Genomic DNA, 12426 nt, shown 5'->3' on the forward strand with positions numbered 1-12426 from the left:
AGACAGGCGTACATTGAATACATCTTCTAACTGCTCACCTCCCATTGGGTCTCCTCTAAAGCTGGCACAAAGTTTGTCTTTTCCTTCTCATAGGACCGGAGTTTGGTCTGCAGCAGGTCCCGTTCCTTTAGCAGGTTCTCCATGTCCTCGCGCAGCTGGCGCTTATCCTGCTGCAGCTGAAAGACCTGCAAGTGCATGAGCTGGTTGGCCCGCTGCGCTTTAATTGAGGCCTGGCGCAACTTGGTGCTGCTCTTGTGCTTTATTCCATCCAGATCCTCCTTGCTGCGCCGCTGCTTCTCCTCGTAGACGTGGCAGGTGGCCACCTCCTTCTCCTCGAAGCTGCACTGCAGGTCCTGCAGCTCACCGTCTTTCTCCTTGAGGCGCTGCTCCAGCTCCTGGATGCTGGATTCATCGGTGGAGATGGGAGAGCGCAGGCAGATCTTCTCCGGCACTTGGCTGGCTTTGGGGGGCACGTTGATGATCTTGTTGGAATTGCCACCATCTGACAGCGACATGGCCTTCAAGCTGATCATGTTGCTGTCCTGGATCACCGTGCTCTGGGTGATGTTGTGAGCAGAGCCCCCAAACCGGTTGATGTAGCCAATGGGTGTGAGCAGCGGGTCGAGCTGGTAACTGCTGGTAGTGCTGTGCGTGGGCAAGCTGGACATGGAATTCCTGCCCGAGTCCGACAACCCTCCGGAGTAACCCGAGGGCCGGGAATCACCATCCTTGAGCTTCTGCGAGTAATGCACCTGATGCAGGACTTGGCTTCCATTTTCTGAGGTGGACAGGAGAATGGTTGCAGAGTTTCGGCGGAGGGCTGGGTTGAACCCTGTCGGCCGCAAAACGTTCTTTTCTGATCCCTGCAAAGAAAAAAAAGTATATCAAGGCACTGTTAAACATTACTGACTGCTTCAATTCATTTCTTTTATTGTATCTGCCTATGTGATCCAAAGCGAAGTTTCATTAAATTATTTCCAGTCGATAAAGTGGTCCCATAGAGAACAATTTCTGCCTTTTTTGACTCAAGAGTTGCACAATATTAATATTGCAAAGTCCCTAATGGACAAAAAATAATTAATTATTGTGCATGAATGCTAGTTTTGTTTTTAAAAATATGAGTGGGAGGTTTAAAAATAAAATTTGGAAAAGACCAAAATCCTACTGAGTGGATTAAGATCGATAGAATAGCTTAAAAGGTCAAATTAGGTTCACATCACATTTTTCTTGGGGAATTAGAATTCTATAAAATACTGTTCTATTCATGGAAACAGACCCATCTGGCAAAAATGCACACAATTCTGCAGAATCTTATGACAAACTTCTCTGCTTACCCAGAAACGAATTTACAGCACAGTATTTCTACATGTGCACCTATGCAGAATTCCACCCAAAATATTCATTCTTTGATAATGCCCACATCATTGTGGAATTTCAGCAAATTCCCGGATTATTCGATATATGGATTATAAGTATTGTTTTCCCAGCCTTACTTTAAGATTTCACTTCTTAGAACAACACATGATATCTTGAAGAAATACACATATGTGAGACACTGACAACCCTTGTTGGGCTTATTAACAGACTGTAGTACGTTATTCAACATGTTATAGCTCTCATTCTATAAACACTTCTAAATGATGTATACATACAGAGAAAGGTGGGCTAAAACATACCATACTGTGGTCTACTAAAGGAAAGGGTTATTGTTCCCCCTAAGGTCATAATGTTCATCTTCTAGGTAGTCCACGGGGTGTTGGACATGGCATCTATTTGAAAATGAGGTTGAGGATGTTTGGTACTGTAAATGTTAGTGTACGGGGAGTTCCATGCTGTATCTGTTCCTTCATGGTGTTGCGGGTGCTTGGCACGGATGTCCGTGATTCACTTAAAGGTACATCTTTGAATTCTTTTTTATTCGAATTTCTTTTTTATTATGTGGGGGAGACACCCTGCACACACCCCACGCCTCTCTAGCTTATCCTATCCTCTTATCCCACCCCATCTTTGGGCCTCATTCCGAGATTGGTAGTAGTCATGGCGCTATTTGCGGCATGACTGCCACCAATAACGGGTCCGAGTCTGGTGTTGTTCAATGGGGACTTACCGGTGTAGTCCAACCCTGGCGGGACCGGTAAGTCCCCATTGAACTAACCATTCTCTATTCCCATTTGAGCCCCCATAGGGCTCAATGGGAATGTGGAGGGTGCTAATAATTATTAGTGCCCTGGTCCCTTAGCCGGACCCGTAAGATACGTGTGGCCAGACCTCACGTCCCTTACGTTCCCCGCCAAGGGACCTTGTAATGGGGTGGTAAGGGATTACCGGCACAGGTCTCCTTACCTGTGCCCGGTATCCCTTACCGCCCACCTTGTAATGACCCCCTATGTTTTAAAATGTACCCACTTACCCAACCAAATTCGAAGAATTTTTTTTCTCGAAGATTTCACATTAGGTGAACATGGATTCGGTGAAATGTATGGATACGGTTTGGCACAGTGTCGACTATTAAGTAGTGTACGAAAGGCTTTTTCGTGGGTGGTGTGGGGGATGTTTGCCACTTCATCCAGTCTTAGAAACAGTTTCGGGATTCACTATGGAGGAAGCAAGCGCAGACCAATGTGCTTTACGGCAGCCCCGTGGTTTGACCTTTGCAGGTCATGCAACAGCACCCAGGAAACAGAACAGGATGGGAAAAGGGGCTGAGCTGGAAAACACAGAGCGAATACAATTTGAAGTAAAGGGGAGGGAACCTCCCTAACATTCAGGAATCAAGAGCAGAAGCATAAGAAGACTGGGATTGCTGGAAGGAAGTGAGCCTTTGTCATGAGCAGGAAGAGGAAGCGGAAACATCGGGCTGCTGCACTGATAGGCTGAGCCTCTGACTGCCAGTAGCTGGCTGCCATGGAGAAATCCTGACACCTCAAGAACCTCCTGATAAACCATAAAAACACCTAGAGAGTGGGAGAGGTGCTGATAGCCATGGAAAAGTGCCTAGGGCCAGAGAAGGGAGCAGAAATCCTTGAAAATCACACTGAGACTGACAGGGGTGCCGAGAACCCGAAAAAGTGCAGAGATCCCAACAGAGTCAAAGGGAACTATTAAAAGGTCATCAAGACTAAGGGAAGCGCTAAGGACCTTGCAGAAAGTGTGGACACCCAGGGAGATGCTGGGAACCCTGGAGAATTCCTAGAGACTGAGTGAGATGCGCAAGACCCCAAAACGTGCCTTGAACCCTAGACAGCCACAGAAAAACCTAAGAAGCACCTAGACTTTGACCGGTGTTCAAACCTCAGGAGGAATGACAGGGAAACAGGAGAGACTGAGACAAAGCAGTAATGAAGAAGTTAGTAAGTTCAGGGAAGGTGTTGAAACGTGTTCCTTGTCCCAGAATCATGTGTGACCATTCCGCCACATATGCCAAGCCAGCTGGATCCTCGACTTTTGTTTCCAGTCACCAATTTGCTTTAAAACAGTGGACAATTAAAGTATTTTGCTTGCAAACTAGAGCACTGTAATGGAATAGGGTGCAGGAATGGGGGCGATTCGACTGAAAAGCTGAGCTCACTAATGTTTTAAACCGGGCATTGTGGGTGTAAGGGTGAGGGTGAACAGTGCTTTCAAGACTGACTGGAGTTTTTAACAATTGGGAAACATTGCTTCCTTAATTTTGGATGGGTTAAACATGCACCATTTTCCCTACATGCATGTGAGGGTGCCTTGAGCCCAAAGGTCAAGCGCACCTGATCCCTGAGTATAAAGTGTGTCCAACAGCAGAAGCAGCTGGGTATTATTGGGAAGCATGTAGAAGTTGCTATCCAAGAGCAGGATGAAGGATGTATGGTGTCCTAGTTAGAGACTTAAGTGTATAGGAGAGAGTTAATTATATGAAACTATCAGAAGGGCAGACTACACAGGCAGAGTACGTCTCCCAGTAGTAATGGAATAGCGGGGGACCTGCATGCCCTTAAGGGCCAGGAGGGGTGATGTACACGCCTCTGGCACCAACTCCGTGAGTGAGTTCCTTGAGGATAGTACCCTTAGTCTGGTCAGGTAAGCATCATCATAGCACAGCACCCCACACCATGCAGCTGGCTAGTATGCTATGGAAGATGACCCTACCACCATGGTCATCATAGCATCCATGCTGCTAGGTATTGCACTGGGATGAAACTCTGCTCAGGGGACATTGACCTGCTCCAGGCATCTCCCACAAATACATTCAGAGCAGTATGAAAATGCCTACAGAAAAATCCCAGTACTAACATGAGTTTTCTCTGAGTAGCATTATGTGCATATGGTGGTTGCAGCATTACTCTTAGGATCTGATTACAGGTTTGGCGGTATTAATGGAAGCAATACCGTCACCCTCATGTACTATTACCGCATACAGGAACAGGAAGGGCCCACCAGATTTCAAGTAAAGGCGACTCTTCTGGTATTTCCCATTTGGGAGTTCATTGGACCCCATTGAGAACATGCGGCATTACACCATGGGGTCATACAACCTGCAGTAGCACCGCATGCGGTAATGCTTTTGTGTGATGGAGCTTTGGGCCTTGGTATTGAAACTCGTAGTTTGGCAGAGCAGGACAACATGAGGTATTCAGAAACATTGCATGTTCTATTCTGCGGCCGAACTTGCAATCAAGCCCGGAGATGCCTCCTAGTGCCATTGTTCACAGCCTTCCCTGCTCATATAAGACTTTCCATTGTCATAATGTTCATTTCAGCATAATGCAGTCCCAGTCTTCGAATAGTCCTAATAGTGCATCTCTGTCCTTGGAACCTGTTCTTGGCATATTGTAGCCTTATTTCCGACTTCATATCTACCAAGCAGTGCTTTCGGCATTATGCATTAATAGTCCAGTCTTACTCTTACAAAATGAACCTTGGCATATCATGGGCAAAACCTTAGACTTTGTTTCATCTTAGTGGTAATGTATTTTGTATTGTACTTGCACTTAGTATCTTCCCAGTTTTACCTGTAATTTCCCGCACTCCTATATCAGGCATCGTTTTGCCTACCCTATTAATTTTGGATGCTGTAACCCTGGTCATGGACTCAGACTATAAATCTTCATACCACGCAGTCCTATTCTGAGATATTCTTTCCATACTCTACTGGTGAGGTTATGCTCAGTGCAATCCTAGCACCACTCATATCATCCGATGGCCCCACTCTACTGGTGAGATTACACTCGGTGCAATCCTAGCACCACTCGTATCATCTGATGGCCCCACTCTACTGGTGAGGTTACACTCGGTGCGATCCTAGCACCAATCATATCATCCGATGGCCCCACTCTACTGGTGAGATTGCGCTCGGTTCAATCCTAGCACCAGTTGTATCATCCGATGACCCCACTCTACTGGTGAGACTATGCTCGGTGCAATCCTACCACCACTCGTATCATCAGATGACCCCACTCTACTGGTGAGATTGCGCTCGGAGCAATCCTATCACCACTCGTATCATCCGATGACCCCACTCTACTGGTGAGACTACGCTCAGTGTAATCTGAGCACCACTCGTACCATCCGATGACCCCAGTCTACTGGTGAGATTACGCTTGGTGCAATCCTAGCACCACTCGTATCATCCATGGCCCCATTTTTGGATTCTTTTCCTCTTGGTATTAACATTGGCATGATGAGGTCTTATTTTAGGATCTTTATCTTCCCAGGTGTACCCTCAGGATAGTCCTAGTCTTAGACTTAGATGCGTCACACTCTAGTTTCAGGCGTTGGTCTCTCTTGATGTGTATTCAGAAATGCTGGCCCTGTCTTGGACCTCCTTAGCGTGACGTAGTAGTAGTTGCCTACCCAAGTTTCCCTTTAGTAAACAGCATATGCAACAGCAGTCACCGTTATGTGTAACCCTCTTATTGTAGTTGTAGATTTGGAGTCTTCTAGTGCTGTTCTTGGCCTGGCATAGCCTTAGGGCCTGATTCAACGAACGGTTTCCTGTGGGATTGCACCATTATAAAACGCTCCTGCGAATCAGGCCCTTAGTGTTGGGGCTTGTTTCCTTTTACCATCACAGGGGTTATCTTGTATTATTCTTGCCATTGCAGACGGATAGTGTTTTGCTATTTCTCTTTGCACACTCGAGGCTTGGTGTTTGAAAAGTGTTGTTAATGACATGTCGCAATCCTAGCCCTTGAATTAGTGTTCATGCTATGATACTCTCTGTATAATTGTAACTGACTCCTTATAACGCGCTTAGAGGTTTCTAAGCGCGGACCTGGGGATCAAACCTGTGTTGCTCCTCATTGTCTTGCTTCCAAGGTGAGCACGTTGCGCCTACATGGTGTTAGTCAGAGACTTAGCTTTCTCCTAGTGCTTTTCTCAGCAGACAGTAATAACTCTTCATGTTTGTCTTGCATTATTCTGGCAATGCCATGGTCTGGTAGACAAACTCATAATATGTGTTTTTTATGTGGTGCTCCCTGGTGGATTCCTTGCACTTTCAAACACAGTAATAATAGCTGTCATTATTACCCAAATGTAATCTTACTGAATGTATGTCTCAACTTCAGAAGGATGAAGGCCTGAGTCGGCCAATCGGTATTTGAACTTAAAAAAGACTCATTTGCACTAGGCCAGAGTGGTGTGCTTAACCTGTGAGCTCTGTCCCCATATTGCATTGTGTGATATTCAGATTGCATTGATAGGCCTCTCTCCCACCATACTGGTCTCTCAGGTTTAGGAGGGGTTCTATTTCTAGTCCGCATAGTACGATATTCGGACCTCATTGACAGAACTCTAGACAGGTGTCTCAAATCCTGCTTATCAACACACCCCTAAAGTGAGACAGAAACCACCGCTGAATTACTGTGGAGTGACAGCCCAATTAGAGGCTCACGCCTCATAAGGCATAAGTCCTAGCAACGCCCCTCCAGATCGCCCTTCAACTAGTAGATATCCTCCTTAAACCCCACTGCTTGCTCACTACAGTTAACCACATATAGGGAGACTAACACTAAAGAGAGCCACCGATAACACCCAACTAAATAACTCCTAACCACCGCCCCTACCCCTCCCAAGACAGTGACTGAATGAGTCGGCAACATCAGCCGCAAATATCACCGACAAACAGAGCCCTAACTGTTATCGGACAGCCCTCCACACCCATTACTACACCACAAGACAACCAGACCAAAGCAGAACTAACTGGACATCACCCAACAAATAAAGACTAAACAAACTCTTATAATTCCGCGCAAATGACCCATTCCGAGGGAAAGAAAAAGAGAAGAAAGAACACACACTCCAGAACAGCAACTAAGAACCACAACTACAGAATGCACCCCCACAGTCAGAAACAAGAATGGAACCAACAATGAGAGAAGAGACAAATCCCTCTACCTAACTCCTTACCTCGCTGACAACGGGTCACCAGAGTAAACCAACCCAACTCTAGAAACAGCAACATCAAGCTTTCCATCACAAACGCGCAGAAGAAGGATGAACAACACAAGAAACTACAAACACAAAGGCTATCGATAACACCTTACATCACCAACGCAACAAGAACCTCCAATCGACACCCACAACTCATGGAAAATGAACTTGATGAAAACAAAAACCCAAGACAGAACCTAGAAGAACTCTTCGAAGACGCTGACGCCCCAAAACCCACACCTCAACAAGAGATCGACCAGGAAGGAAACCCCAACACCGATCAGAAGACGACCTCAACAAAAAAGTTCAAACCAAACCACACCTCCAAACTCCACTGCAATCTTATTAACCCAAGATCCATATCAAAACACTCAACAGAGATCTTCGACCTACCCGACGACAACCGCATTGACATGCTGTTCATCACAGAAACATGGCTGGACGACAACTACAAAATCACACTCCAAATCTGCCTTCCAACCAACTTCAAATGCTTTCAAATAAACAGGAAAAACAAAAAAGGGGGAGGCATCGCAACAGCATTCAAAAGACACCTGAAAATAAAAACAGACAAGCTGCTCAACATCCTCAACTGCGAATCCATGGTAATACACCTAACAGCAAGCCCAAAAACCAATGTCACATTCATCCTGGTGTACAGACCACCGACATATGATGCAACCTTCATCTGCAACTTCATAGAAGCCATCACCAACATAGCCATCAACCACGAACACCAAATCATCCTGGGAGACTTCAACATCTGGTTTGAAGACAGTCACGCCAACTCCCAAAACTCACTGATTGAACAACTCACTACCATGAAACTACGACAACTAATCAAAGGGGAAACACACTCGGCAGGACACACCCTCGACGCAATTTTCACCAAGGAAAAACTCATCACCACCGCACCGCCGATACAAATACTGTGGAGCGACCATCTCATCATCCCATTCGTGATCACTCTGCCTACTCAAGGCTGCATCCAACCTCCTAAACTCACAACCACCACAAAAAGAAACTGGAAACACGTCAAAGAAAGCAACCTATACGAACAACTGGAGTTAACCAAACCCTCAACTACAGAACTAGAGCTAGCTGACCTAGACAGGAAAGCGGAGCTACTACACAAATGGATTGCAGACATACTTGACAAGATCGCCCCAGAAAAACCATTCACCCCTTCAAAAAAAAGAGCAATGGCAAAATGGTTCACCCCACTACTAAGCAACATGAAAAAAGAAAACAAAAAGATGGCATGGAATGTAGGAAAGAATACAATCCAGACAAAAAAACACTGTTTCAGAGACAAATCCGCACATACAAGAAGGATATTTAAAAGGCGAAGAGAAGGCATTATGATGACAGAATCACCAATGCCACCAACACACAAAAAGAAATGTTTAACATCATTAAAGAGATGAGAAACCCACCAGGCTGTGACAACACCTCAACCCCCTCAGAGAAACTATGCAACGACCTGGCAGACCACTTTAAGAAAAAAATGAATGACATCCGACAAACCATACAAAACACACCGACCGACCACAACTCACTACCAAGCGAACCTATCACAGAACCTCAGCACAAACTCAAAAACTTTCCTGAAATATCAGCAGAGGCATTCACATTGCCGGTAAAACACAGGAAGAAAGCTGGATCATCCATGGATCCCTGTCCCCCGGACATCTACAAATCAATCCTCGCAAAAGGAACGCCAGCAGAGTACTATAGAAACCTTCTGAACCTATCACTAGCAACAGGAACTGTACCGAGGACCTTCAAATCAGCATATATCAAACCACTTCTGAAGAACACAAGTGGCGACATAGAAGACCTCTCCAACTACAGGCCGATTTCAAACATTCCCTACCCGGCAAAACTCCTGGAAACCTACTTATATAAACTAACCCAAGAATACGTAGAAAAACACCACCTGCTAGACCAAGCTCAAGTCGGTTTCAGATCAGCAAGAGGCACAGAAACAGCACTACTATCCATCTGGGATGACCTAAAAACCATTGCAGACTCAAACACAACCTCAGCCCTCATTCTACTCGACCTCTCTGCAGCCTTTGACACAGTTAGTCATGACACCCTAACCAAAAGACTAGAAGACATAGGCATAACAGACAAAGCACTACTTTGAACTAAAGCAGACAGAACAGAAACCATATGGATTAAACCCTTCAAATCCACTCCAAGAGTTAACGACTGTGGAGTGCCAAAAGGATCCTCACTATCACCACTGTACTTCAACATGTACCGGTTATCAGAATCTTCAAAAAGTACAACATTACATTCTACAACTACGCAGATGATACTCAAATCATCTACAAATTCAAAGACACCCAAGCCGATCATTCAAGCCTAATCGAGTGTCTAAAAGACATCTTCAACTGGATGACTGCCAACAACCTGAAAATCAACCCAGGAATGACAGAAATCATAATCATGTCCAAAGACCAAGAGAACGAAACCGCCATCCCGTGGCCAACGGAAATGGGAACCGCACCATCGCCATCTAAGGTAGTAAAAAATCTGGGAGTCCTGATGCACAAAACCATAACCTTAGAACCACAAGTAAATTCAACGGTCAAGAAATGTTTTTTCCTCCTCCACACGACAAGAAGAATTCTACCTTTCCTCTCCTACACGCACAAAACACTCACTATCGTCGCCCTCATCATGTCAAAAATCGACTATACAAACACCCTCTACCTCGGAATACCAGAATACCTCCTGAAGAAACTACAACGGATCCAAAATACAGCAGCCAGACTATTCCTCAAACTATCAAGAAGAGAACACATCACCCCTGCCCTAAAAACACTACACTGGCTCCCGGTAAAACATTGCATCACCTTCAAAACCCTGTGCATAACGCACAGGGCAATCAGTGGAAAAGGAGCAGAATTCCTACAAAAGAAAATAACAATCTACAAGCCAACGAGACTCCTCAGGTCAAGCAACGAAATCCGCCTGGAACCAAAACCATACCTGAAGAAAAAACTTGGAGGCACCTCCTTCTACCACGCAAAAACCTGGAACAACATCCCAAAAGGAATAAGAAACACCAAGAATCACCTAAATTTGGGAAATTACTAAAAACCTGGCTCTTCAACACCACAGACTCAAACTGAAAACTGAAACAGAAAGGACAGGGATGACTAAACTGGATTGGATACGGACAACTCCCAGAACTGACTGTGAACAACTCCCTATGTGGAGAAGCTCCCACGGCACCTGGACGAGGGACACAGGGTAGAGTGGAACATAGGCAGCACCCATGGAGATGGAGTGAACAACCCCCTCCTAATCCCACCCACATCCGCACTCGCCCCATAGTTGCCACCAGGTACCACAGTGCTGTGGAATTGTTGAGATGTTGGCAACCACCACACTAGCTGAGCTGTGGACATTTCCAGTTACACTAGCCATACGAGTGGGAAGGGAAGACAGGAAGGGCCGCAAGGGAGGATGTGAGAGGAGGGTGCCAGATGTGAAAGGGACCTTGAAGGCTGGATGGATCCAGATCAGGACTGAGGCGCAAGGGTGCTCCCGAACCCCACCTGGGGAGACAACAGAAGCCCAGCGCCTCAATGCAGGTTAAAGATGCCAACTAACCAATTGCACTAACAATTTCCCCCTCTGCAAACACCTCTCAAACTCCAAACAAAACACAACCACAAACCTACAGCACAACAAACCGCACAAACTTGACTACATTGCAACAACAAAACAAAAACACATAAACTCGCTCAACAGTACACGACGACTACTGGCCGCAAACACCCCAGGCCCAGCCAACGGACCCACCGGGCTGAGGCCGCCAACAGCACATCACTGCTCTCTTGCACTCTTGCACTTTTCCAGCTTCCTCCCACTCCCCTCCTTTTTCAGAGCCGCCAGAGTGCCAGGGGACCACTCCGGTGGTGATAGTGCGCGGTACAAATGTCCTTTAACATTAACATTAACATTTTCGATGTTGTGGTTGAACTAGAGTAATACATGCAGGAAAAATGTTACAGTGCGTTATTTTACCCAATGTCCAGGTTTTTTCCAAAATTAAAAAAAAATCGAATTACATCCCTGAGGAAAATACATGGTTAATGTACACCCTGTTTGTCAGTAAGGGATGCACTTAAAATGAGTGGACATCCCCGTGCCAGGCCTGCATTTCTGTAAATGCACACAGGGGTGGAACATGGGCATTAGAATGCGAGCATCGAGGAAACGCACATTCGGGTGCCCTAGGGCTCCAGATTCTGGTGCCCTAGGGCTCAAGATTTTGGTGCCCTACTACGGGCCTTGGGCTCAGGATTCTGGGGCCCTAGGGATCAGGATTCTACTGCCCTAGGGCTCACCATTCTGGTGCCCTAGGGCTCAGGATTCTACTGCCCTAGGGCTCAAGATTTTAGTCCCATAGGGCTCAAGATTCTGGTGCCCTAGGGCTCAAGATTCTGGTGCCCTAGGGCTCAAGATTCTAGTGCCCTAGGGCTCAAGATTCTGGTGCCCTAGGGCCCTAGGGCTCAGGATTCTGGTGCCCTAGGGCTCATTATTCTAGTGCCCTAGGGCTCAAGATTCTGGTGCCCCAGGGTTCATGATTCTGGTGCCCTAGGGCTCAAGATTCTGGTGCCCTAGGGCTCAAGATTCTAGTGCCCTAGGGCTCAAGATTCTGGTGCCCTAGGGCCCTAGGGCTCAGGATTCTGGTGCCCTAGGGCTCATTATTCTAGTGCCCTAGGGCTCAAGATTCTGGTGCCCCAGGGTTCAAGATTCTGGTGCCCCAGGACTCAAGATTCTGGTGCCCTAGGGGTCAGGATTCTAGTGCCCTCACTCCTTTGAGCTTCTCAACAATGCACTGAACTTTGCTACCTGCACCCCCCACAACCTCACACGCCCCCCGGCCACCTCCACACAGAGCCTTCATGCAAGGTGGGTACCCATTCAAATTCCTACTCTTGTGTTGAAATCAATCAAAGGGCAGACCGGCCCTAAATACTGATATCGATCCTC

The 12426-nt window shown here is 46.4% G+C and overlaps 1 protein-coding gene across 3 annotated transcripts in view; it reads right to left on the reverse strand.

Annotated features, from left to right (window-relative positions):
- LZTS1 (leucine zipper tumor suppressor 1) overlaps positions 1 to 12426 on the reverse strand; it is a 277681-nt gene that overhangs the window by 13424 nt on the left and 251831 nt on the right. For all 3 annotated transcript variants that reach the window (XM_069617716.1, XM_069617717.1, XM_069617718.1), the window contains exon 3: positions 39 to 863. In XM_069617716.1, coding sequence (XP_069473817.1) covers positions 39 to 863 — 825 coding nt within the window. The remainder of the gene's footprint in view (positions 1 to 38; positions 864 to 12426) is intronic.

The sequence above is a fragment of the Ambystoma mexicanum genome, chromosome 10, assembly GCF_040938575.1.
Source record: "Ambystoma mexicanum isolate Mex_15411 chromosome 10, UKY_AmexF1_1, whole genome shotgun sequence".
NCBI lineage: Eukaryota > Metazoa > Chordata > Amphibia > Caudata > Ambystomatidae > Ambystoma > Ambystoma mexicanum.